Source organism: Dermacentor andersoni, chromosome 1, assembly GCF_023375885.2.
Source record: "Dermacentor andersoni chromosome 1, qqDerAnde1_hic_scaffold, whole genome shotgun sequence".
Classification (NCBI taxonomy): domain Eukaryota; kingdom Metazoa; phylum Arthropoda; class Arachnida; order Ixodida; family Ixodidae; genus Dermacentor; species Dermacentor andersoni.
The window spans coordinates 57,992,057-58,019,833 of NC_092814.1; the positions used below are offsets into that span (position 1 = coordinate 57,992,057).

At 42.9% G+C, this 27,777-nt stretch overlaps 1 protein-coding gene across 3 annotated transcripts; it reads left to right on the plus strand.

Moving 5' to 3' along the window:
• On the plus strand, positions 1–23,845 carry LOC126546300 (uncharacterized). 3 transcript variants are annotated; one of them, XR_008608531.2, is made up of 5 exons: positions 1–236; positions 2,626–2,878; positions 4,364–4,440; positions 11,654–11,737; positions 23,675–23,845. XR_008608531.2 is itself a non-coding variant. In XM_055061525.2 (5 exons), exons 1-4 carry the CDS (start codon positions 125–127, stop codon positions 12,176–12,178), a joined length of 528 nt encoding a protein of 175 aa, XP_054917500.2. In that variant the 5' UTR covers positions 1–124; the 3' UTR covers positions 12,179–12,201; positions 23,675–23,845. The 3 variants fall into 3 exon arrangements, 2 of the variants coding, with proteins under 2 accessions (XP_054917500.2, XP_050050435.1); XM_055061525.2 differs by lacking the exon at positions 11,654–11,737 and adding an exon at positions 12,093–12,201; XM_050194478.3 differs by lacking the exon at positions 11,654–11,737.
• Positions 23,846–27,777: the final 3,932 nt, after the last annotated feature.

Genomic DNA, 27,777 nt, shown 5'->3' on the forward strand with positions numbered 1-27,777 from the left:
CTCAGGACGCTCATGGCGTACGGTGCTCGGTACGCGACATAGCGCGACGATTCGAACTCTTCGAGCAGCCAGCTTATCTATGCTTATGTAATCTTCTTCAGCAGGCGTTGATTCAGTTTATTCTATGGCTTCCATGGAAGACGTAAAAGCTAAGCAAGCTTTGCTGTCGGAACATTTTGCAGAGCTGGAAAAAATTATGGAACTTTATAGGCAAACATGGACAAGTCTGCATAACGGTGAGGATTGTTTACGCCACTTGTTTATTTTGGAGAAAAACATGCCTCGTGCACTGTACTGAGTTTTGGTGAAACGGCATAGAATAATTAAAAACCCTCGCAGAACGTTCACAAATTGCAATTATGCTGGCTCTTTTGCTTGGGACGGTCGGATGCTTTCTTGCGTGCGACAAGCGTCATGCACGGAGTAGTGAAACGTCCTGGACCTCCGCGCATTGGAGGGAGTGCGAACAACCGCTGCAGAGTGCTAGTATATCCTTCGTATACCAAGAAAATTATTGAGCAACCCGCAAGGCTGTATCTACGAGTGCAGGCACAGCACAGCCGCTACTCTCTGCACGTTTGTGCGACGCAGTGGGAAAGAAGCATACAAAAATAACCCCTAGCCATGTATTCGAGTGGACATGTCTTACATACTACATTATTTTAGCTTCTGGTAATTAGTAATCAATGCACACACTGCCTTGAAAGGGCAGAGGTTGCACAGCATGAGCAGAAGTATTTGATTTTTCACTTGGCTAGTGATGTCAGACAAGCAGCTGTTCAACTGCTGACTCCAACGTGCTGAAGTTCTTGTAGATAGCCACCTCTGTTCCCATTCTGAGAGATTTGACACTGAATTGCTAAGTAGTGCAGTGAGTAAAGGAAAGGATATTCAGGAGTAAATGTTTCAAACTGTCTTCCTGAGTTACTATATTCAGCTGGACTTTTTGGACAGCATTCATGTTTCCAGCCTAAAGAAGAAACAGTGTTTCCTAATCCTGGCTTTGTTCTGCCTCATTTATGCTAGAAACATGAATGAAAATGTAGCTGCCATGTTTCGGACATCCAATTTTGAGGTCACAGCTTAATTTTCTAGTGGTGTCAGCTGTATTCTGAAGGAGAGCGGGTAACGCTCATGCACCAAGCATTGAGTACATAACAAACCCCAGGGGGTCAGAAATAATTCAGAGCCCTCCACAATGGCATTTCTTGTAGCCACTGTGTGGCATTGGAATGTTAGACCCTTTTCACCGAACACTCAGTTTGTGTATGGTTCCGGCCTTTGAAATTCAACTGAGCAGCAAAAGGCACTTGTTACAAATAGTACACACCCAAAATGGCAGTATATGCTTTTTTTTTTAGACACATGCAATAAAGGGAAGTTAGACAGCCACCCTAATATATAACAGTACTATTATCTCATACGAGTTTAATAAAAGACAGCTTCACTGTTGAAAAAAAATTATGCAGATCCCATGCACTGTGGGAGTCAGTCTAAGTAAAACTCTGGTGAGCTAGGAAGACAAAATGGCGCATCTCAAAAAGAGAAATGCACCAGACTTCAGCGATGTGTTCCCTGCAACCATCAGGTCAGGCAATGGAGAAACGCAACACAGCGACAGCATAAACGTCTCAAACACCTAAAGTGAATGTTCAGTGATGACCGCACCTCGCAACTTGGCTGTGCAAGATGATGTGCCTTCAGTGAAGTAAGCGAAACCACGAAAACAGACAAAAGAGCCAGAGAAATCAATTTGCCTTATTAAAGGAGGGAATCACTTGAAGACATGTACTTGTTACAGTGAGAATATTTATGTAGCAATTATTGTTGTATAATTCCATAAAGAAAAGAGCCGGTGACCGGCATCTCCCTAACGGTAGTACAGATAGCTATATGCATACACCAACTCATCACATGTGTGCTGTCCTCTGTTGAGTTAATCGACAAGATAGCAGCAGTATCCAGGGTCTGTAATGTCCACGTGGGTTTGGTAGAAAGCTTCACTTAAATATTTGTCCTAGCTCAGGGGATTGAAACTCTGTCCAGGTCATTAGTAGTAATCCTGCTGTTCAAGTTGATTCATTCACCTGCATGTGCGGCCAACTTCTAGCATCCTGGTTGGCTGAATTGCTAGAATGATTGATTGCTGGTTCAATTCCTTGACCCTTCCATGAATCTACCACCACCATGCAGGTTTTCACTGAATTCGTTCATGAAACATGCATTTATTGGTTGCAAATTTTTAGGTGCCTCGGTGCAATGCTGTGGGACAGTTCTTCCTGCCTGAGAGTTCAGATGTGCCATACACAATTTTCAATGAGTCTTTTATTCAGCAACTCGCTACTATATTTCTAACGAAGAAAAAGATGTGACAAATAGCAATCCTGGATAAGCTCTAAAGGTTTAGTTCAGTATCACAACAATCAGCCACAGAAATATAAAAAAAAAACATAACATAGTCATATCACCATCTGTAGCAGCACTTTATCAGGTGTGGTCACTGCATATGCCTGTAGCTTGAGGATCATCTGGAAATGATTGCTTACTCTGTCTTACTATTGCCTTACCTTGTTGCCAGAGTTTGTCATCTTGTTATTATTTTTTTAATTTTCTTTCTGTCTACAGAGCTTCAACAATCACTCAAGGATGAGGCAGATGAACGCAGGAAAGTGGCATTGAAGCAAATGAACATGGCAATTGAAAAGAGGAGACTGGAGGCTGAAACTGCTGCAAGCAGCAAGCACAAACTGGTTGCCGAGCAGGAGATGAAGAGAAACATCCGTGGCCTGAAGGAGCTCCAGATTGCGGACGTTGCGACAGTTGATGCATTGAAGCCCTTGGATAGTGACAAAGCCACCGCAGAGAGTGAGGCACTAAGGTTGGTTGTGCCGCAGCACATTGGATGTCATTATGTTGCCTGGTGTGGGCCAAGGTATTCTTTCCTGGGTGAGACTAATTTTCTGAGTAGTACTGAACAGTGTAGTCTGTCCAGCTCTGCCAAGAGATACAGAGGAACGCTTACATAGGTGAGCATGAGACCCTTGCAGACTTATTTGTTCACGTGAGCATTGGTTAGTTCATGTTAGCTGTTCAAAGACTGTGTAGAAGATCTCCAAAGCACCAAAAGAAAGGGTAGGCCAGGAGAACATGTTTCATTCGATTTGCCTGCAGTTTATGAACTAGCTCAGGGGGTACTGCTCTTGGCTGCTCATTTCACCAGTGCAGCATGGTAGCACCTGACCATTATGGTTTGTTTTACATAGTGGAGGCTTCGTGGCAGAATCCTGTGCCCTTGCAGAAGGTGTAGTTAGTGGCTTATGGTGCCAGGTCAATACTGCATGAGCTTGGAACTGACACTGAACTGGTGCAAATGAGCTCACTGAGTGGTGGAGTAAATCGAATGGACCTTCACTAGCATACGTATGCAGCATGCATATCGTGTCCTACCTAGTGTTAGCCAAGCTGTTCAACATAAAATATATATATATATATATATATATATATATATAATTTAAAAGACACCATGCAAGATATACTTGCTACAAGACCTGTGGCGTTTGGTTGTTAGAGGTCTGGTGACCGAACACGGCAGGTCTTGAAATTATATATTGCACTGTTTTTTTCCCCCCCGTTTTTTCTTCATTGAATAGCTTGGCTAAAGTTAGTTGGGACGCCCTATATATATAGAGGGAAGGGATTGAGGGCATGCAGAAAGTCAACTCAAAAACCCCAGGTATTCAAAACACACCGTTAGGTGACACACAGGCAAAGTTTCTAGAAACCAACAGTAGAGGTCACTTTGCTTGCAGTTGAGTGCAAGCAAAGCAAGTAAAAGGCGATTGGAGGATTGGTGGAAGAAAAGTAGGGAAACGACAAAAAGCGGAGACGTACAAAAGCACAGTTCGCAATAGGGGATCGGAAAATTTGGTTGTGGGAGTTCGTGTTTTTTTTCTTTTTTTGTTTAACCTAGGTTAGACATCAGGCAGTATAATAGCAAGAGCTTGGTGGCGCAACCCACTGCCCTGTTCCAAAGGGGACGCTCATAACATCCATCCATCCAGTGCAGTGAATTTGCCCTTTTTCTTTGTTGCATGTACATTACCTGTCATACACACAGTGGCACTCTGCCACTGAGCATTGTGCCACTTAGCTCAAGGTCCCTGTTTCAAATTCCTTCTAATCAAGCAGCCACATACAAATACCCATACACAAGATATTTTTCATGACAGTTTTATTACTAGCCATTATGCTTCTTTCAGACTGTGCTTTTTAGCATTGTAGTGTGTTTTATGGAATACATTGTGTATGTGCATTACAAAGCTAACTTTGCTAACTGAGTTACTTTGTTTTAATCTACTCTCAGGAAAGAAGCGAAGCTTCTGTCAAAAATCCTAAGCGTGGACCTTCAACACTGCCCGACATCAGGGATCCTTTCTGCAGGTACTGTGATACGACTAACTTACGTACAGGATTGCGTGGTAACATCTGCAGTAAAGCAAAACTGAGCAGCCTCCAAACAAAACTGCTTTTGACTGGGCAGAACATTCTTATGAGCTGAACATTTGGATCACTCTTCCATGCATAAGTCTGTGTTTTTGTACCTTTGAAAACTATTCATTATGATGGCAATGCGAAATGGACGGCAACATAGAGATAAGTACTCGGGACTAGCATTGAACTAACAACTGCGCTGTGTAGCGCTTGTCTTGTATACTTTTCTCTGTGCTGCCATCATAATGAACCTGAGCCAACCTGCCTAGTTGTACATTCTTTTGAAAACTAGTCCTTGTTTTAAGTCAGAATTGCTGGCTCTGTGTGGTTTTCTGTTGATGGATGAAAGCAGTTGGACTATTGAGTTCTAGAATTGAGAAGTGCACACATTTTTAATCGAGCATCTCAACTGCATTGAGGTTTGAATTAAAGCAGCGGTTTTATACAGTAGACTTCTGTTAATTTGACTCCGGTTAATTCTGAAAGCCCTGACCGGTGCCCATGAATTTTTATGGGCCCAAGCATTCATTATTTCGTTCCAAAAATTAGCCTTCGCCAGATAATTCGAATGTGAACAGTCAGAATCCACCTGCTTCACCTCTGTTGTGACCCCAGTAGTGACCCCTTTATTGGCAGCATGTCTCAGCAGAGCGTAGGGCCCAGTGAATGTGTAGAACATTCATAATATCTCCTGTCGAAAATGCCTATTTTCAAGCAATAACGGTAGCTCACAATGTCAGATTGCAATGTTTACCCCATTCTAACATGTGCCTTTTTCTTCTTTCTAAAACAATTGAGCTAAAAACTGCCGCTGCGGTGCTAGCAGATACGAAACCAAAACAGTTTGCGGCAATTATATGCTTTACCGCATAACATAGCTGCATTGCGGCAAAGTAAACTGGTTGCCATTGTGCAATCCAAATTTGACCCTTGGCTATCTTTCTCGATAAAAAATTGGGTGCACATGAGATTTTTACTTCCTTTGGGAGCTTTAGATGTCATTTCTACTTTAGTTTTCTACTTTTGACAAATAAAGAGCGGGTGCACATTTCATTCGGGAGGCCTGTTAGAGTCTGCCTTTTTCATGTTTCTGTGCTGCCCTCTTCCGCACTCTGCTGGAAACGTTTTGGAAGGGGGCTGGGCCTTTCGCCGGCTGATTTGTGTATCTCTGTCCATGTTGAGTATGCGTCGGTTATGCATTTCGTGGACCTCAAATAATTATTAATGGCTTCTCTGGGGCAGCATGTCATTGCTGGAAGTCTTGTAGCACGCACTGACTACTGGGTGAGCAGGCCTGAGTGCGCTGTGGTGCTAACAGTGCTGCCCATAAGCGTATGTCGAGTTTCGTTTGCCGATGCGTCTGCCTTGTAATTTGTTGTTGCTAATGTCTGATCTTGTACCTCGCTTTTTGTATTTGTTTTATGCATTCTTTACACATTTTGCATATTCAAGAAGTCTTAGTGCAGCCTTCTAGGTAGGATTTGCTGAAGGGGTGCATTTGTCGACTTCTACAGCCACACATTGTTGTTAGCTTCGAATATTGTGGAAACGGCGCATTGTGATATGAAATAATGTCAAAATGTAGCAAAACAAATATATATGGGCATATGAGTTGCATTGTTCCACCCTGGCACGAGTCAATATAATTGGCCGAGCAACTTAAGCTACGGCAACTGTGATTCAGACACATATATTACAGGCTGTTATTACTTATTCTCGTTTTTCTTTAACTTCATCATACTTGCAGTTTGCGCTTGCCATAAAGTGTTAGAGAAAACTGTGCTCGGCATAAGCGCTTATTTATGGGCTGTGTAGTTGTCTCGCAAAAACGCCGATGCTACCGATGACACTTTTGTGGAGTGTTTATGCTGCTGTACCAAATGCAGTCTCATTTGTTTTCTGTTTCACAGAGAGGTAAAGAGTGCCTCTCTGGAATTAAGAAATGTCAGCATAACAACACCTACAGACTCGCCCGTATGTAGCGGATGCGACCGGCAGCCTTCGGGAAAGGTGGTGGACAGATGTTAGCACTGCATTGTGTCACTGCTTGCCGCTTATTGTTTACGCACCATGTGAAGTAAAGAGTAGTTATCAAATCACTATTGCGCCACAACTGAACTATAATAGCAGTCTCCTTTGCCGTAGAAGCTTATCTTTAAGTTCAGGTCTACCAGTAGCGGGTGTACAAACTCAACGAGGCCAGGCCTAATCCAACTTTCGCTAAACAGGATCAACACTGACTCAAACTTCATGTGCAGAGATTTAGAGGACTGAAGCTTCTGCATTTCAATGTTGAAGCCATGTCTCGACATTTTCAGTGCAAATAATCATATAGTATACAAGTGAAGGGGCAGTGGTTATCGCATTATCGGTTCGACTGCCGATTGCGTGGGGTTCAGTCAAATGATCATGGTTGGTACGCTGATTTTGTCGGTGCCATTGACAAGCAAGCCCTTCGTGCTACAACTTGTGCCCATCGGCTGCGTAGTAGTTGGCCTGTTATGATAAAATGGTCTCAGCGACATGCTGTGCTGAATAGTTGGCTTGGCGTCAGCGTCTTTTTGGTCTCGTTGGTCTCGTATTGACCCAATGTTACCGGGCCTTAAATGAGTACATGAAGTCAGGCACGCGCTGCCACCACTAGCAGAGAGGGCCTACGTTGCAAGTAGACTTCGCCAGCAACTTGATGTTTTTTAAGTGTTGCTCAAGCGTAATGCAGTGGTTTTTCGATAAATTTGCTAGCCATCAGTGCAAGGCTGCAATTACATGGTTCATGGTGCAGTCCAGATGAAGCCCTGGCCACTTTCTGTTTTAAAGTGGAGTTACAGTCTCTCGCTACACGTTTTCAGCACCGAACCGACATAGAGCTACCAGTGGAGCTGCAACGTGGTACACGTCATAAGTGTTTGCTGCTGTGCGCGTCCGCATTTTTATTTATTTATTTATTTATTTATTATTTTAAAATTATTTTCGGGGGACTTCCTGCCGATTTCAGGCTGCGTGGCTGCAGGCGTGTGCCTTCCAAAACGTTTCGCGACTAATCCGCTAGGGCAGGGCGCATGCGGCATCAAGCCATGAAAAAGGTGGATTGGACAAATACTGTCGAATGAATCAGCAGTGTGTGTTTTGGCAATCTTTCCGCACATTATTTAATTCGACCCACCGGATAATTTGATAAATTTAGCTGGTCTTATCAGGATCAAATTAATGGAAGTCGACTGTATTAGCATGTGGCATCGTAATGAACTTGTTAGGCATAAGTTGGTAGAATAAGCGGATACACACTCGTATTCATGCTCATCAACACTTACTTGCATTCATAGTCACTTCCATTTGCACTCAACGGCACCAACTCATGCTCATACTTGTGTCACGTTCCACTCACTGGCACTCACTCATACACGTACTTGCGCCCACTCACACTCATGACAGCCACTCGTGTTGATACTAATGTCCACTCAAACTGACTGTCCCTGAATTTTGTTTGTATTCGCATCAACTCTTTCGCAACCAGGCCTATTCTGATCTATCACCGGTGATCGATGATTTCTGTAGCCAATTTTAGAGTGTTGAAGACCTTTGTGAAAGAAATGCACAGTCGACCATTGTCTTACAAAGTCAAATTGCTTCACTGCATGGCATGGGCAATGGAAATGCTGACCTTCTTGTGTTGTAACCAAAGAACAGTTGTGTCCCGATTACAGAAAGTGTAGTTTCTTCGCATCTTCCTCCCACATTGCAGGTACTTGCTGCTGGCTGAGTATATGATTGGGCCACTGACTATGTGGCACTTGGTATATGCATAGGTTGCCATACTCACTCACAACTGATTCATACACACTCCATGCTCTTTTCACAGGCATGAGTAGAGTGTTAGCCATTGACATATGGTGGGGACGTATCAATGGGCGCGAGTGCTGGCGAGTTTGAGTGGATGCCAATATGAACAGGAGTGAGTGCCTGTTATAGTAAGTACATAGTGGTCCTTTATAAAAGGGAACACACGAGCATGTGGCCTGTGCTCTGCACAGGCTGCTTAGAGCACCAGCAAGTGGCAGCAAGGGGAAGCACGTCCACTTGTGGCGTCATCTATTGGGTGCTAGAATAACCAGGCATGACCGATAAGCAAGCGCCTGCTAGTATTGTACCCCTGTCACACCGTAAATTTTAATGTCATTAGATTCTAATGACATTCGGTGCAATGAATGCCATTCAACCCGTGGTGGGGCTACACAGGAAAAATCTGTCATTCGGTCATGATATCAATGGCGATCATTGCAAAAAAAGGTTGGTGAGAAAAGTAAACAAGGTATGTGTAGAATGTCTGAAAAGTTAATCTACTTATTTTGATATAAATATTGGGCATCATTTCAATGAAATCACATGCATGTAAGGCTACAGTTGCTAGAATGGGAAGTGTGGTGAGCAGCACGCAGTGCCTACGGGGCGCATTGAAGCCGCTGACAGAGGAGCTGCGAGGGGGCGCGCGCTGACGTTTACATGTTGCGCTGTGCGAGTCGCGCCAGCTCTGCTGCTTCAGTAACACCTCGCACCCTGACCTTTGGGAAGTAGCACTCATTTCTTTTTCTGCTGCAGCAATTTCAAAGTGTAGAAGAGCTTACGCACAAACCACTTGCTGGCTGAAAGCCAAGCTGTCACTTTACATTCAAACTATTGAGAAACTGAAGAGACAAAGTGCAGAACTTTAGGGTATCCTCGCAGACCGGTTACAAGCCCTTCCACCAAAGCAATGACTTGCTGTTATCAATGCTTTCAAGCTGCTCGCCACAAATCAACGAAAGGTTTGTACTACAATCTGGACTGGTTGCTTGATTGCGTAATAATGCGAATGAAAAGGCCGAGGCTCTACGAGCATGTCTGGCGGAAAGGCATACTCATCCTCCCAAGCAGAGGCTGTTTGAAGGTACACATGCGGAAATACAAGAATGGGTTCTTGGGTACAAGAATGGGTTCAGTACAAGAAAGAATCACAGGGATTGAAAGAAAAACAAAATCCCTGGAGGAATTCAAATGCCACGCCAGCCTGATTGTGGACGAAATGAAGCTGTCAGAGTTCTTGAATATTGGCGCAGGAGGGAAAGGTGGAAGGCCTGGTGGACTTGGGAAAATTCACACTGGAAAACGACAAATATCTTCCCTGAAATCATGCTCTCGTGATCATGTTTCAGCCTTTCACTGGTTCCTGACACCAGATACTCGGAGTTTTCACTTCCAGGGGAAATGTGAAGGCTGCACTTTTGTGCAAGATCTTAATAGAAGCCGTGTTGCTCGCAGAAAACGCTGGGCTGCAGGTGGAATATATCACGGCGGACAGAGCTTCATGGAACCGTTCAATGTGGCGCCTTTTTGGTATTTCTGGTTCCTCGACGTCCATAAAGCTATCTGCACCACATTCTGTTGACAGTGGAAGACACCTCTTCATTTCGGATTTTCCGCACCTGATAAATGTGCTCGAAATGGCCTTCTTAAAGCAAGGTACAGAAGACCTGAAGGTTCTGTTTATACTGAGCACATCAGAGCCGCACACAAAGAGTATAAGTGTCCACTTACCCTTAAAGTGATGCCGAAGATCACTCTTGCCCATCTAAGCCCTAACAACTTTGAAAAGATGAAGGTAAACCTGGCATTGCACTTTTTCAGTCCGCGGGTGCTTCGGGGCCTGTTTTTGTACAAGAAGCAAATAAAGGAGCACTGGGGTGACCCCACACCAACTCAAGCCTTTGTTCTGCTGATGTGGAAGCTAGTAAAAGCTATGACAGCATGGATTCCATCTGAAGGGTTGAAACCTGACTCTGCACATGAAAGGGACATCAAGGATGTATTAGACTACCTAAACCGATGGGAGGCTCACGCGGGAACTTCACCAGTCGAATTTCTTTCTGCAAGCACTGCCAAGGGGCTGAGGGTCACCCTTCAGGCCACGCTTGATCTAATGAAGTACCTTAGTGAGAAGCTTGGCTTTAAGTAGCTGCTGATGTGCCAGCTGAGCCAAGACTGCCCCGAGAAATTGTTTGGTATCATGGGACAATTTTCTGGTTGCAACGACCATCCCACTTGCACCCAATTCTTGCTCATTGTGAACTGCCGGAGTTTTTACGACTTGGTCAAAGCTCCCAGCAGTGGCAACTGTGAAGGGGGCAATCTGACCTTTCTCCTTAGTAGTGAGGATGCAAGGCATAGTGGGAAGGTAGAAGAAGCTTCTCACATGATAAAGAAGTCCACAGTGCTCCCCGACCATGAGTACCCTGAGAAGATGAGCGATTTGCGGCTAGTCTTCTACATGGCAGGGTAATTGCATGCAAGACAGTCCTGAAGACTGCGTGCAAGGAATGCTTCGACGAGCTCCTTGTTTCCGGCAACGAAGCCAACAAACAGCTGGCGATGTTCACCAAGTTCTGCGGGGCCTCCTATACCCTTCTGAGAAGCTCTTCTCATATGTAGATGCCCTTGAAACTACTTTATCGATGTGGTTCAGTTACAACGAGCTGCACAGTGGCAGCTTGGAAAAGCTTGTCTCCTGCCTGCAAAAAAATGACGCCATGCTAGACTGTGCACAGAGTGTCCCCAACCTCACCAACCAGGTTACAAAATTTTTTCTGGTCATCCGTTTGCACTTCTACGCGAAAGCACTCAACTGAGAGCGCCTTCCCGTGAAAAGAAGCACCTCAAGCTCAGGCACGTCACTTAGCAGAGGCTGACAATGTTCTGTTTGAACTGCTTGTGAACTATTTAAACAAAATGTTTTTTGTTCTCGGGAAAAAAAGAAGTACCAGCTCAGGTGCGTCGTGTAGCAAAACATCATCGAAGGCTGAGAATGGTTAGTTTTAAACGGATTCTAAGCCACTCTTCAAAAAAGGAGTTGTTTGTGTAAGCAGTGTGTTGAAAATAAAATGTTTGCTTCTGAGTTACCACTGGGGAATTTTCTTGCTTGGCGTTCAATAACCGGATAAAGCAAGCGGCATTCTACCATTGACGCGCGCTCAATCGGATTGTTACCTTGGCACCTTTTAATGCATAAGGGGTTATGGTACTGTATAGCGATTTGCAGCCGCGAACAAGCAAGTATATATATATATTGCGAACTTTTCTTATTTGTTATTGCATGTTAGACTGCGCGTGCGGATGATCGCATTCCAAGCAGCGCCCCTGCGCTGCAGCTGGTAGCCGCCTTACGTGGATGGATGGATGGATGGATGTTATGAGCGTCCCCCTTTTGAACGGGGCGGTAGGTTGTGCCACCAAGCTCTTGCTATTATACTGCCTAAGGTCCTACCTAGGTTAAAAAAAAACACACACACACAACCAAATTTTCGACGTGTATGCGTGTGGCAGTGCCCCCTGGCAGTTTCCTCCCAAAGTGCCATGCGCGAGCCGGTGCGTTCATCCCACTTCCCAATTCTAGCCGCTGTACCATAGCCGATAAATTGAAGACAAACAATGGCTGTGTTCCAATACTCGCCGTAGACAGCAAAGTAAATGGCTAAGTAGACAGCGGCCATCTTAAGTCTCGTTCCAATCCTCATGAAGACGTCAATGTAGACAGCTTCGTGAAGACAGCATCAAAGTCAATAACAATGCAGGCTACTTTCCTGTCCAAACAAGATGGGGACTGAGCAGGACACTTTGGAAACTGACAGGAAGGTCGTCTGCACGCAAGAAAACATAGACATGCTTTCCTGCGCCCTTATTGTAAGTTGCATCATGTTTTTCATAGATTTGCAGGCACAAAGACATAAAATACAGAAATAATGCTTGCTTTTCTAAACTTTTTCTTGTCGCTGTGAGGTGGTGTCATGTCGCAGAAGCATCTTTAATCCGTCTTCCAGACAGTTTGGAACGCATTCCATTACATGGCCTGGAAGCTGTCTCGGCAGTCTTCTTAGCTGTCTATGTAGACTGTCTCTGACGCTGGCCAGAATTGGAATACACCCAGTATGACTCACATGGCAGCACTGAACGACAATGCTCAATTGCAGTAGGTGAAGCGGGTAATTGATGTGTGCTTTGCATCACGACCAGAGCATACTAATCGGAGGAAGAGGCTCAATCGTCAAATAGATGCAGATGCCTTTCGAGACGCCGAAAACACGTGCATACAGGCGCCTGATTGTTTACAGTGTGGGCGACTAGTGAAGCAACGGCTGCTAGATGCCGCTGAGGTAGAGAGTAAAAACATTTTGTGACAGCCTGCCATACAGCTTTTGTCTAGTTAAAATGACAGATGCCTTAAACCACGTAAAATTAATTACCAGTTTACATGAATGCTTCTCATATTAGAAATGCTCAATGTCATAGGCAATGTCATAGTTTGCCTTGTCTCTGGGGTAGAGAGTACACATTCACTTCGAAGCTGAATGAGTTTCTCGAGCTCATTTGATTCAGCAAGTCATTCGATTCTTATGGCATTAAATATAGCTGTGTAGCAACCGAATAATGTAATTTGATGCTAATGCTATTTGGTTTGAATGACATTAAAACGTCCAGTGTAACAGAGGTATTATACTCGTGGACAACTTTTCTTGGCTATGAAGCGAAAGCTACAGGGGCGGAGCTTCTGCAAATGACTGTATTCGTACGCAATGTAGTCCGGGCGCGCTTGGCAATGGTTTCGGTTTCGCTAACCTCTTTACTTTAGTCAAGGCAGATACAATTAACTTGGCGTTAATCAATGTTTATTCGCATTCCAAGTTCTGAACAGCGAGCATCGCAGCCTGCGTCGGAGCTCCGAAGCAGCTGTATGACATCGATTAGGACTTGGACGTGCAACCAAGGCTGGCATTGGTCGAGCCGGCGCAGCAGTCAGCTCGCTCGCTCGTTTGTACATACCGATGGTTGCGATTCCCATATGGGTTCGCTTGGTTTCCGCGCAGACGCTGGACAATCTTTTTTGTGTGCTTCAACAGTCTTTTGTTCCTAAGGTTGGCCACCAGCCTTTCAGGGGAGTTGATTAGCAGGACAGCAAGCGACGAACAATCGCCAAAAGACACGGGCGGCATTTTGTGTTTGATGAATGTGCAAAACGTGCGACAGTCTCGGGTGTGCGAAAACTCGAAAGAGCAAACTAAATATACAATAAAATACCAATAGCTGGCTGGTGAATGTTACGTACCATTTCAAATTAGGTGCTGTAAAAAACAAAAAAAAGTATTGTTTTGTATTTCCCACATAAGAAAACTAAAGCAAAACTGCAGGCCTACTTCCAGCAGCGGTGAAAGAGGCGCGCTTAGTTTCCGTAGCCGTCGCTTCATGGCCAAGAAAAGTTGTCCGCGAGTATAGCCTTACACTCTAAAAAAAGTTTACACCCTTTGGGTTGTATTTTGTCCCCAAACAATAATCGTTATCTATCTTGCCCGCCCGCATTTCCTTTCATTAATGCTGCGAGCCCGGTACTTCCTAGTCACGAGCGGCTTGCACGTTATCAGCTTGACACACCATTCTCGACAGGAAAGTAGCGAGCGCCAAGTTTTCAAGAGAGGAAACGCAAGCAAGGCAGATGATGATTATTGCTTGGGGACAAGATAAGCCCCAAAGGGTGTAAACTTTTTTTAGAGTGCATGACTACATATGACTACTGAGACTTGTGACTGTGTATAGCGAGTACTGAAGAGGTATATAAGTGTAATTCAGGTAAATAAAGACTAATAAAATGAATTACAATAAAATTAGTTAAGTGTAATGGCAATTGATTGAGGGTAATTTATTTATTTGTACATACTGCAGTCTGTACAGACCAAGCAGGTTGGCGTATTTCTGCAAATACTCATTTAAGACAAGAATAATATGTGCTCTTGTGCTAGACATATGGAACAGAAAATGGAAAAGAGCAAAAAAAAAAAAGTTAGCCTTTTTGTACTGTAAAGGACGATATTCACACCATCAGAAAAATGCACTGGGATAGTCAATATCATATCAAAATAACAAGTTGGGGTTTCTGCTGACCTTCACACTAGAACAAAATGCACTTGCATAGGCGATAGTAAAAATAACATGAAAAAAAGAGGGAAAAAAAACATTCCATATTGCTGTGCAAAATACATGAGTAGTGCCTGCTCAAAATTATCAGCAGAGAAAATTTCTGAGGGTAGATCATTCCACTGAACAACAGTACAAGAAAAGAATGAAGTTTTAAACAGGTTAGTGCTTGCGCGGAAAGGGAGCAAGTTGTGAGCGTGACGGTGTCGAGATGCGCGTGACAGGTAAGGTTGAATGTATGTTCGTCCATTAAGTTCAAGTGACTTGTCATACATTGTGCAAATAAATTTTAGTCGTGCCACAGTTCTTCGTGCTTCTAAGGTAGGGATATAGTTTTCGGTCATTAGTTGTGACGGCAAATCAGTGGGCCTAAACTTGTTGAAAATGAACCGTACTGCTCGCCTCTGAACCATTTCAAGCTTATGCTTATCCTTTATGTAATAGGGGGTCCCATACTATTGAGGCGTATTTTACTTTTGGCAGTATATAAGTTCTGTATGCTAGAAGTTATAAATTTGAAGGTGCTGTTTTCAGTTTATGAAGCAGAAAGCCAAGGTTTCAGGAGGCGGATGCACAAACGTTCGCAATGTGTTTCGACCACAATAGAGTGTTTGTAATCGTTATGCCTGAGTATTTAATACCTATTTATATAGGTATTCATTTATATTTATATTTGGAGACTTCCCTTATTTGTGTACTATTGATGCAATATGTAAATGCCATAGGTTGCTTTTTGTTCATGACACGAAGTAAGGCAGTTTTGTCAGTATTTAGGGTCATAGACCATGTGGTGCACCATTCATTAAGTCTGGCTAAGCTAGTGCTTAACTGAACTCATGGCAAGTAATCTCCTTAAAGACGACAATCATCTGTGAACAATCTGACGTTAACGTGTGGGTGAATGGTGCTAGTTATATCATTAACATAGATTAGGAAATGAATCAGGCTGAGTATGCTTCCTTGAGGTACCCCGGACGGAACTGGTAATGCAGTAGAAGCATGGCCCTTAACGTCTACGAACCGACTACAGTTTGAAAGGTAGGCTCTTATCCAGTTTATGATAAATGTAGGAAGGCTGAGCTTAGTAAGTTTTCCGAGAAGTTTACCATGAGGGACGCGATCAATGCTTTACTGAAATCAAGGAAGATAAGATCAACTTGTCCGGAAGAATCAAGCGTTGGAGCGATTTCGTGAACAGTTGTTAAAAGTTGCGCACATGTTGATAATTTCTGTTGAGAGCCATGCTGAAATGGAGAGAGCAAGTTGTTAGTTTCAAGAAAATTAGTTATGTAATGAGCGATGATGTGTTCTAGTGTTTTACAGCATGTGGATGTCAACGAAATGGGACGATAGTTTTCAATGCTTAGGCGATCACCCTTCTTGTGGACTGTAATGACACGAGCCACACGCTAGTCATCAGGTAAGGTTGCTGTGCTCATAGATAAAGAAAAGACAGCTGTTAAGATGTGTGCAACAGGCTCGGCTTAACGGCGAAGAAAAGAATTTGGTATGCCATTCGGCCCCCCCAGAAGATTTTTCTTTAACATTAAGCAATAAGGAAAACACGCCTTCAAAAGATATGAAGTCTGACACTTGGCACGGAGAAGCCTCCATGACTCTATCAACGTGGGTGAATACAGAATGGAAATATTCATTCATTATGTTAGATATTTCCTGAGGATCGGTGATCACAATTTCGCGTTGCCTTATTTAAGAATAGTGAGGCTAATAAATTTATGTTAAATTATTAGACTAATCAAGTTACTAAGGTTAAATCAATGTAGCTATCAAGAATAATCAAGGGTACATTGAGGTTAGTTTGACTTAACTAATCTTAATTGTAATTAATTATACAGGTGGGCCCTGATATACCTTTAATTAAGGCTAATTAATTGATTAAGCAAATGTCAATATAAAATTAGCCAAACATTAACACGTAATTAATGAAATAATGACATTTTATTACCTAAGCTAAAGTTTGGTCTGACTGCACTTGTCTCTCCTGAACTGCTCAGAAGCAGCTGAGATTTAGTCACACTATGCGGGGAAGTGGGGAGCCAGAGCTGCGTACCGCAAAACATGCAGAAACTCTACTGGAGGGTGAGTGCCAATTTTTCCCTTTGATGGAGTTGTCTAAGTATGTATAAGCCTGCCCCCAAATTTCAAGTTGGCCCACCTCCAAATTTCAGTTGGCCACCCCCATAGAGTTTCATGCAATAATTACTAGAGAAAACTATAGCGCTAGTGTCTACGGGACCTGCAAGGGAGCGATTGTACCAGCATGGGAATTATGGGAAGCACATGAATTTGCCTAAACTTCGTCCTTCTGGCTTCAAACGGCTTTGTGACTTTGTGAACTCGTCATTTTCAACAATGTACTGTGTAATAAGTAATTAAACATTATTAAAATTGTCCGACAGCATGATCCGAACACAGGACCTCTAGCACAGGAGGCAGATATTGAAACCATGAAGCCATGGAGGCACGTATTGACAAGTGATGTCAAATGCCTCGATAAATTTATCGTAGGCATGCCAGTGCCTCGAGACGCTTGGCGCGTTTTGATTTGGCCACCTCGACAAGCTCAATCGTTGCAATTAGTAGCAATTGTGTGTGTTCATGGCATCTTCTGCACTTTGAAGAGTATAGATTGCTCTGAAATTTACGACAATAAGATTTATATAGCGTAATATACAAAGCCACAAGAACACTTGAATCCAGAAGCACGACAATCAGACAAATCCATATACTTCCCATCATTGCCATGGTAGGACAACGACTGCAGCGCCAGGAAAGCCTCTAGTATATTGTAGGAAACTATGGCTACTCCCACATTTGAAGTTCGCCCACCCCTACTATTATAGGCTTTCCCATGCATTTTCTATGGACCCTATGTATCCCAATGGGTATTCTCTCTGATCAATTATTTTTTCAATTATTCCTTATCGCTTAGAAAGCTACCAACATCATGTACATTTACATAATTATAATGATTAAATGTCGTAACTTCACACATTACGCATTTTTGTGCAGATAAAGGGCATTACACTTTTCATGTGTCAGACAGATCTTTCTGGGCCACTCGCCAAAGAATGCTTGCGCATTAATATACGCTGGGAGTGCCTATTAACTAGTGGGCATATGTTGGCGCTTCCACATTTCCAGTTCACTAGCATACCGAGCGTGGTTTGCTAGCAGTAGACGCTGCGCTGCAGGCCCTGCCCGTAGTGCATTCACGTGGTGTGGGAGGGAGTCCAGCAATCGCTTGCCTATCGGCCTTTTCTTATTACTCTGGCTGCCAATAGATGACACTATAAGCAGATGTGCTTCCCCTTGCTGCCTGTTAATGACGCTCTAAGCAGCCTCCGCAAAGCACAGGCCACGCACTCATGCGTTCCCTTTCATAAAGGACCACCCTGTACATAGCAAAGTCAGTGACACAGACAACGTGCAAACTTTAGTATGAATGGGAGTGACTGTCAGCAAGTGTGAATGGACATGAGTATGCAAGTGTGTGCTGGTGAGTGAGAATGGATGCAAGTATGAGCATCTGTGGGTGCCAGTAAGTGTGAATGGAAGAGACTATGACTGCAAGTGAGTGTTGGTGAGTATGAGTGGGTACAAGTAGGAATGTGAGTGAGGGCAAACAGGTATGAGTACATAACCTGTGAAAGATATTTCTAATTTAAAATATTTCTTATTCTGCTAGCCTGTGAGTACACGTCCAAATAGACAACTTGGGCCTATAGGTATGTGTATAGGTAACTGGGCATGTGCCACTGGGTATGTGAACATTCTTGGACAATCCCCCAGAATGAGTACGTTCCATCGAGTATGTGCCCAAATAGACAAGCAGAACAAGACACAAGAAGTGAAGTTTGCAAAAGACGCATCCAAGTCTGAAGTGAACAAAATAAGATTGGAATATGCATTGAACAAGGAGCCCAATTTTGGCCAGCTGTAGTGCTTATTTTTACACGAGAGAGTATTTTGTTTTGATTTGGCTGTCATTGACGCTATACAGTCTACGCTTGTTACAACAGACCCACATACAACAGACTTTCGGATATAATGGACCATATTTCAACCTTAGTTTTCTCTACCTATTTTATTAATGCAACAAAGTTCGCTTTTAACAGACCACGCTACAACGAACTATCGGCTGCAGCGGACGAAATTAGCAGCAATTTTTGTAAAAATCGGGCATATAAAACGGACTTTTGCCATGTCAAAGCAGGCTGACAACTGATTTGCGAGGGTCAGCCGACGATCGAGGCTCAATAATGCGCGCACGAGGGAGGAAGGCAGGGCAGAAGCGCACAGTCTTTTTTTGCGTGCGAGGCATGGGGGGAGGCGAGGGAGAGGGGGATCTACCTGGTGGCAGCTGCTTAGGGTGCGGCCATGTGGGCGCCATGTCTTGAAAGCGATCTGCGATGTGGAAAAAGTGTGCCCAGTGCCAGTAGCTTCGTATGCACTCTGCTTTCTATATTTAATTCACATTGAAGCGAGAGACAGCACGAAGGTAAATTCTCTGGCTGTTGCTACTGCGCTTCCTCACTCCAATGTTTTGACAGCAACTTTCCACAGTCATCGAGATGTGTTCATGTTTACCTGTGCCATCAATAATTGCTCTGCATTACTTACAATGTAAGCCCCCTTACTCAGTGACCGTTCATGTACCTGCAAGGTATTACAAGGTATGGTGTGCAGCCAGAGGGGCAAATTGACTTTTTCTCGGGTTATAAAATATCTGTTTTAATCTATAGTCCTTTGAAGGTTGTACAGACGAGCCTACAAGCATCACAGTCATGCGGGATGCATTTTTTTATAAAAGTGGTGGAACAGCTGTGCCAAATTGTGCAACTACTGCTTGCTGCCTCTTCCTGGTGAGGGCGATCTCGAGCCCTGCGAAGAAGTCAAATCCCTTCAGTGCATATCTACATTTGCAGCACACGGCTAATGAGAAGTGTCTCTAATCTATGCAACATATTTGAAACATTTTCATGTGTGCTTTTGCTTTTCATGAGCTATTTTGGTATGCACATTTGTGTACACTGTAATTTAAGGGGATAATTCTGGATGAACTTTCGCTCGCTTTGTCGGTGTATAATTTCACGTTGAATTTACTGTCTCAGAGCTCACCTCTTAAGTGCCTATTCCTGCGGCAAGCGTCAGTGTCAGCGTAACCAAGTGAATGCAGAGCGCAGCGGGTGATGAAAAATGCGAGGAGGAGGGTGTGGCAAAAGCGTGAGAAGAAAAGCGTTGTGCGGCGATGATGGCTATAAGATGGCGCCATAGTAGTGCACTTCGTCTGGGGGGCCTGTCTGCGGCGGCTGCTGTGAATCTCGCCTATGCGCTGCCTCTCGTGATCTCCAGATTAGCGAGGTTCGTCGCACCACATATCGCTCCATTTGCAACGTGCAGCACGAACAGATTGTCCGCAACAGCCAGCATATCACGAAATGAAAACACATATAAGACAGTTTTAGTATAGCGTACACTAAAAAATAGCGGGTCGTCACTGCGCATGCGCTGAACGCTAAACGAAATAGCGGGTATAGCGGGCGTACGCAACGTAAACGAGTTAGCGTTAGAGTTTTTGCGTGGTTTGCGGAGTTTGCGGGAAACATGGCGGTGGTCCGGGCTGCCCGCTTCGAGTTGAATTTGGGGTTGCTTTTGTAAAATGCACTTCGTTCGTAGCAAATGACTGTGTCAACGGCTTTCGCTTAGTCTCAGGCCGCTTCGATGACAGAGTATTATGGATAACCTCGTGGTGTTTTCGAGATCGCTTCTCATTTCGAACGAGTCGAAGCCTAACGAAAGAAACATTCGAGATGTCAGCGCCACCTATCGCTACAGGTGCGAAATAGCCGAAACGACGGCATATGGCCTCTGAGATCCGAAGATATCGCCGGCCAACTAAAATTGTAGAAAAAGTGCGCTGCTTAGCGTACGCTATAGTTGCGTACGCTAAACTAAAACTGTCTATAGAGCTGCGCTCAAGTTTCGCATTAGGGAGTATCGTAATCGTTCATGAATTTTTTTTTTTTCCCGGGGAATACCTGGCTTACAAATTTTCTTGAAGATTAAGCATGCTTTATAGTAGCAGATCCCTTAACACAATAGTTGTGCCCAATACAAAGGATAACAAAGTTTTTGAGGCTCAGTCTATCAAGGGCATGTCGTATAGCGGTGTGACAGTGCAGGAATGAAGAAATTGAAAGTGCATTTGATATTCGAACAGAGGCTTTATTCATAATAGTACCAGGTGTGCGGGATATTTGAGGACATAATGATGACTTCAGAAATAGGAACAATATTATTGAGCAAGAATCAAAATATTTGTCCAAAAATTTTTACAATGTTTCTTGTACTGCTGTTTTCTAGGTCTGATGAATAAAACCATCTTTGGCCTCAATTAGTGACTGAATTCAGCTTTGATAATGGCTACATGCTCGGGTGAGGTAGTGCGTTTTGATGTTTAGCAGCAGTTCCACAATAGCAGCCTTTAGCATGTTGTGGCTCATTGTTAGTCTCCTACACAGTGACACTACGCATACATAGCAGCATAGCATGTTTGTATTGGGGATGAGGACACCACATTGAAGGTGGCAGGGCTACAGAAGTTCCTAGCCAGCCACTCTTGGTATGTGCAGGCCTTGTGGGAGCAATCAAATCCATTACTTAGGAGTGGCACCTAATGATATTCAGCACAGAAAACTTGGCTGCTGAAGCTGTGTTATGAGGCTGCTCCACAATGGTCATAATTGGCTTTTCTGGGTTCTCACTCGCCATGGCCTCGATTTTCTGGTAGAAATGCCTCCGCCTGTATGGCATCTGCCCATTGGCAGCCCTTATTTTTTTGTCACAGGTGATAATTGGCCTCTTGTCTCACCCTAAAAACAAAGTATTTCATGGCATTCACAAAGGTGACAATCTCGAAGTTGCTGCAGTCTGTGTGTAAGGCGACTCCTTTACCTCCTGTGTTCAACAAGGAAGCTGATACCGTGGAATAATTAGGCTGGCTAGGTGACGGGAGGCTGGGGAAGACAAACACTGAGACAGATAGAATCAGAATGTTAATTACTGCCTATGACAATTTGAAGCTATGTTCTTAAAGGGGCCCTCAAGCACTTTTGAAGCCACCGTCCTTCTGTTGCAGGTTGCTTAGACTGGCAGTTGGAGAACTATCATTGACATCACCACTCGCTCCTCCGTGATTGGTTAAACACAAAGTTGCAGATAAACACTGCACTGCAGCAAAAACATGATAAATAACCATTTTAACTTATTTTTGTTTGCTGTACTTTTTATACTAACGTAAATGGACACAGTCGTAAAGAAGAAAAAATATCACAACTACAAAACACCATAGGGGCGCTGGCTGTTCTGCCTCTGGCTTCTGAGCACAAAAGCTTCGCTTCTCACTTGTGGTGCAGGTTTCTTCCCATGGTGCATAGTTGTTGCCACACCTTTTTTTTTTCCCCCCAGTTATGAAGTAAAAAGAGGTGCACTCCCAGTTTCCTCGATCAGTAATGGCAAACATGAAGTGGGGTAGAATGTGCAAAGGTAGTTGTTTGCCCTGGCAATGGAAGACACCGGAGTAACTGTAGTCTGTGAACATAGAACATACAGGTAACCATGGAGTGCAAACTTCCGCTATGTAGGTGCTTCGAGCTCTTACCATTGGCAGTGAGGGGGCTACATCAGCAGTTGAGAAAAATTGGTACAGAAAACCACGCAAAACTTGAGTTCAGGGCATGAATTCTTTTCTTGTATTTTGAAATTTCTCACTTGAGTAACTGCGGACTGCGTACCCCTACTGCTGCCATTCTTGTTGCATTTAGCTCGCCAACCATCATCTGCCCAACCCACGACCGAATAACAGTGGCTTGAAAAGTGTTGAGGGCCTCTTTAAATACCTTGCACACTCAGTATGTAGGTATAGAGCTAGTAACACAGAAAAAAAATTATGTACACAAGTGCTTGTTACCATGTGTACAAGCACTTCTCAAATCTCATCCCAGTTCATTGACCTTGCTGGCTGCAGCATAAGGACTGCAGGAATGAGACGAGCGATCCTCGATCCCCACTTCTCATTTTTGTCACAGCAGTAGTCAAAACAAACGCAAAAAAAAATGCAACAGTCACGTGGATGGCAAGCTGATGTTTGACCTTGCCAGGCTCATTGTATCTGAGCGCAAGTAGGGTTGCAGCTTAGTGCCGATTGCCCTCTTAGCTATCTAGTCAGTTTGCTTTCACTGACCCTTTTCGTTTGAAAGCTAATTTTGGGGGAAAAAACTTGTTCTTATCTCTTCAGTTTCATTCAGATTAAACTGAAAACACTGAAACCTCATTATGAAACAATGTTTTGCACTAGCACGCGTGCAGAGGGTCATGAAGAGTAGTGTCTGGCTGACAAACCAGGTTTTCACCAAGAATTTCACAGGGTGGCACACTTGGATGGAGAACCTACATATGTAAAGTAGTATCAAGAGCTGCAAATCTCATCCAATAATCTGCTAAGTCGAGCTGTGTAGCAGTATTTTCTCAAAAATTACATGCTTACATGCTTACATGCTTAAAGGACAAAATATTTGCTCTACAAAAAAAGGACATTCAATTACGTAATTTGTAAGCAAATTACAGCTGTGCTTGCATTGAAGGTTGTGTAATTTAGGTGTCGATACAATCCTAAGCATATTTATCAGGCACTAATTTTTAAGTGCACACATCTTTACCTACATCTAAGATAAAATTTGGTGCATTTTTGCCAGCCCTGAATTGCATGCATACTGCAGTTGAATAGCATACTTTAGCTTTCACAGCTGTTGCACAAGCACCTATTGTGAAACTGGCATGATTTTGTATTCACAATTTTGCTGTGTTTTCCCCATGTGGCATTACACAGCAATGTATCCTTTTGCCAAGTTTATTTGCAACTCACAAAAAAATTTTCCACTAACAGCACATTGGTTTTCTGATGTTAGAATGTGTCTGAGTGTTGTGAAATAAGAGATGATGCAAGAAATTTTATTCTAGTAGGCAGCCTGCATGCAATGAATCATATTAACATAGCATTAGTAGCCTTATACTGTATGGCTTGACCAAGTTTACATGTGACACTTAGGCTTTTGAATTCCTTTTTTGAATGCTTATTCCCATTTATTTCTCTCTCTTTTTCTCCCAGTTTACAAGGAGGATGGCAAGTTAATACCATACCACGTTGTCACAACTGGCAGAGACCCATGTGACATAGCCGATGAATTGTGGAAGTTTGATGAAGAGTGCAGTACCAAGAAGTGACTGTTCTTAATGTACACACCTACTGAACAAAGCTGCTTGCCTTTTTTCCTTGCCATGTGCTGTACATGTCTGCAGAGTCTCATGAGCTTTCCCGTTTCTGAGCACAGCTGTCTGTGGATTTGTAGCTAAATAGCACTTATTACTACTCTTGACTACGGGAAGCATTTCTCTTGTATTACGTGTGGAATGTATGCATTTTCATCATTTAGCATGGCTCAGTTACAAGAAAATCTTCTTGAAAAACTAGAAAGCTGTTGTCCTGGTGCTGTTCTGACCATACAGATACTTGATTGCCACAGTACATTCTTGAACATGGTTGTGCACTCTGAACTTTGCTTGTGTGTGGTGTGTGCAAGTTTGAAAATTGGTTTCATATATTCAGTATTTTTGTACATTCGAAACTGAGCATAAGAACTCTTATCATAAATCCAAGGCTGATGCAGGTGTGTCATAAAACAGACAAAAAAAAAAATTTGCGTCAATGCCAAACTGAATACAAGTAGGTTTATTGCAGCACCAATCCTTTTAAATATAGTGACGCCCATTGCTCAGAACTCTGTATCTATTGATTAGCTTCATGCATATCATGTTCCAAGAGAGCATACAATTCCTAGACGCCTCAGCATCCGTGAGTGCTGGTTGCACCTCTAGGTCACTTATACAAGCTACCGAGTAGTTTCTCTTCTAGAAAATACATTCTCTGAACTGCAGAGCAGGCATTCCTTATTCTCAGGTCCACATATGTCTGAGAATTTGCTTTAAATCTGTACACTTTAGGAACAAAACTGCCCGTAACAAAAAAACCTTGTATACCAAGTGTCCCAACTAATGTTGCTCTAACTTTGAAACAAAAAAGAAAGGAGAATTTGGTGCAGTACTATACAATTGAAACCTATTCAGTGCTCAGCCGTCAATGCTCTTCCCCCACCAGGACAGCTTTTATGTACTGATTACCTGGATAATTAAGAAGAATAAAGAAGTTAATTTTACAATGAAGGGCATGACTTCCCATGGGAAGAGCCATGCATTAATTTTGAAGAGCTATATTGAATAGGGTGATACAAGAGAAATTATTAGGTGTTTGGATCAGCGAGGAGTTGGAACTGCCACAATCACTTGTGCAGTAAATTATCCCAAGTTGCAGTTGTAGAAATCGTACACAAGGTGTCACATTTAATAAACTCGATAAAAATGCAGCTTTGCAACTGGCTATTTTATTCTAAACTTGGCTACAGAGTAACATTATGGGGACCAGTGAGCAGGTATAATTATGCACAAGCTGTTACATTACAGAAAAAAAATGATCTACCTGGTATATTAACTATAAAGGTCGATCGTAAATAACAACTGCACCTTTTTCCACGGCATTTGTTATATTGCCTGTAGATCAGGTATATTATTTAAACTATATAGGGCGTTTTCTTAGCTGCAGCAAATTTTGAAAAATGACCTGCGGCAGATAGCGCAATTCTAACCCTTGAACTAAATGACTCAACGAGGTGGACATTACTTCCATGAACGGTCTAATGCAGAATTGACTAATTAACAAAATCTTTGTAATTCAGTTTTTACTAATTAATTTACAGCACATATTGCAATCTACTAATTTTAGCTAGTGAGCTTGCAAGGCATATGAACTGGAAATGAATTCTAATGATGGCACCGGTTTCTAGATATGCACTGCCAAACTTGGGTAAAAATGCATGGTTGTTTCGCTTCCCTCTTTCAGGAAGTGCTGTTTTATGCATTGAAGTACAAAAGTAACTGGAACACCAATGTATTTTGTCAGACACTGAACATCTCTCGAAACTGGTCTAGTCCTAAAAGTTCGTTCCAAGTGCCTACACCTTGCAAACTTACCTGCTACGATTTGCAAGTTGCAATATGTGCTGTAGAGTAATTAATTTAAAAGTTAATTGTTGCATTTATGTGAATTATTCATTAAGCATTTTGATTTCTCGTAGAAGTGATGTCCGCCTCTAGGAGTAATTTAGTTTAGAATTGCGCTAGCTGCCACAGGGAAGTTCTCAAAATTTGGTGCAGCTACAAAAGAACACCTGGTATATATGAAAAGAAGCTCTACGCTCGTAACGATCACACACCCACTCGGATATATTATTGTGGCATTTACTTCACGCACGTAAATCAAGGACAAATTATGGGAAAACATATTATGCTACAGCATCCGACTATAAACAATACTGAAGGACAGGATAATTATACTTGCGCACCATGTGCATAGAAAAAAAATTAAAGCAGTGCTGTTGATGTAACAATTAATTACTCATTTTTTCAATAGGTCAGAAAGCTGTTACGTTGTATGACAGAGCTGGTCTCTTTAGGTAAAATGTACTTTTCTATAAATATTGTTCTGTTCATACATATTTTGTTATTTTTTTCGTAGTGTAAGAAATTATGCCAATTTTGAATCTCTGTAATGAGTGTACCTTTATGATCAGGGGAGAGTCTGGAGGAATGGGACACTTTTCAGAAACGTGTTTTTAGTTTTGTTTATGTTGAACATAACCAGAGCTTTGATGGATTATAGTACAAGTCGAAACATGCTGCACAAATCCTGAGGGGCTCTGGTTCCTACCACTGCTGGTGCAGCTTTAAAAAAATAGTTTCTAACAGCTAAAATCTATCCCATTCGACCCCTCCCTTTGGGTGGAGTAGGACATCGTTTGGGAGGAATGGGACATGTGCAATGCATTGGTTCCAATGTCTTCAGCGAACAGTATAAGCCGATAGGTCAACATCAAACTTGATGCAAGATTGCAGACGCTTTCTTCCCCCGATAGTTTTTGAAACTGGCAGCTTCGTCACTATGTCCGTGACTGGTACAGTCCCTATATCTTTATGAGGAGGAAAGTAAAATTTTGAGCTCTTTTTTCTTTCATAGAAAGTGGACACGCACGTCAATGTTGTCACTGCTCTTGGCTTTACCCATGTAATAGATGTCAGATTTTTTTTTTTTTTTTTACTAAACCTGACAAGAACAAAGTCACCCTTTGTCACTTGAACAGCTTCATTCGGCCAATCAGCTTCAGAAATTTCCTGCCTCTCACTATTGAAATCTCGCATGTCACTGTCAGAATCGTCGATTGCAACGGCAACATCGCTTGAAGCACTGAAGTCCTTCTGAAGTCGTTGTTTCTTTTTTGGATGGGCAGTGGCGGCAGTCTTAACTCTGTTAAGCGTTCTTTTTTTTTCAGGCTCTGTTGTGAAAACCTCTGTGCAGCTTCTTGTTCAAGCGCATGCTTCTCTGGTGTACCTGTAAGGACTTTTGTACTACCTTTCTTCCTTCCTTTTTGCCCCGTCTTATGCAGACCATATTCACACTATCAATCAGGTGATGGAGAAATGTGCGGAATATAACCAACCCTTATATATAGCTTTCATTGATTACGAGAAAGCGTTTGATTCAGTCTAAACCTTAGCAGTCATGGAGGCATTACGGAATCAGGGTGTAGACGAGCCGTATGTAAAAATACTGAAAGATATCTATAGCGGCTCCACAGCCACCGTAGTCCTCCATAAAGAAAGCAACAAAATCCCAATAAAGAAAGGCGTCAGGCAGGGAGATATGGTCTCTCCAATGCTATTCACAGCGTGTTTACAGGAAGTATTCAGAGACCTGGATTGGGAAGAATTTGGGATAAGAGTTAATGGAGAATACCTTAGTAACTTGCAATTCGCTGATGATATTGCCTTGCTTAGTAACTATGGGGACCAATTGCAATGCATGCTCACTGACCTGGAGAGGCAAAGCAGGAGGGTGGGTCTAAAAATTAATCTGCAGAAAACTAAAGTGATGTTTAGCAGTCTCGGAAGAGAACAGCAATCTACAATAGGTAGTGAGGCACTGGAAGTGGTAAGGGAATACATCTACTTACGGCAGGTAGTGACGGCGGATCTGGATCATGAGACGGAAATAATCAGAAGAACAAGAATGGGCTGGGGTGCGTTTGGCAGGCATTCTCAGAT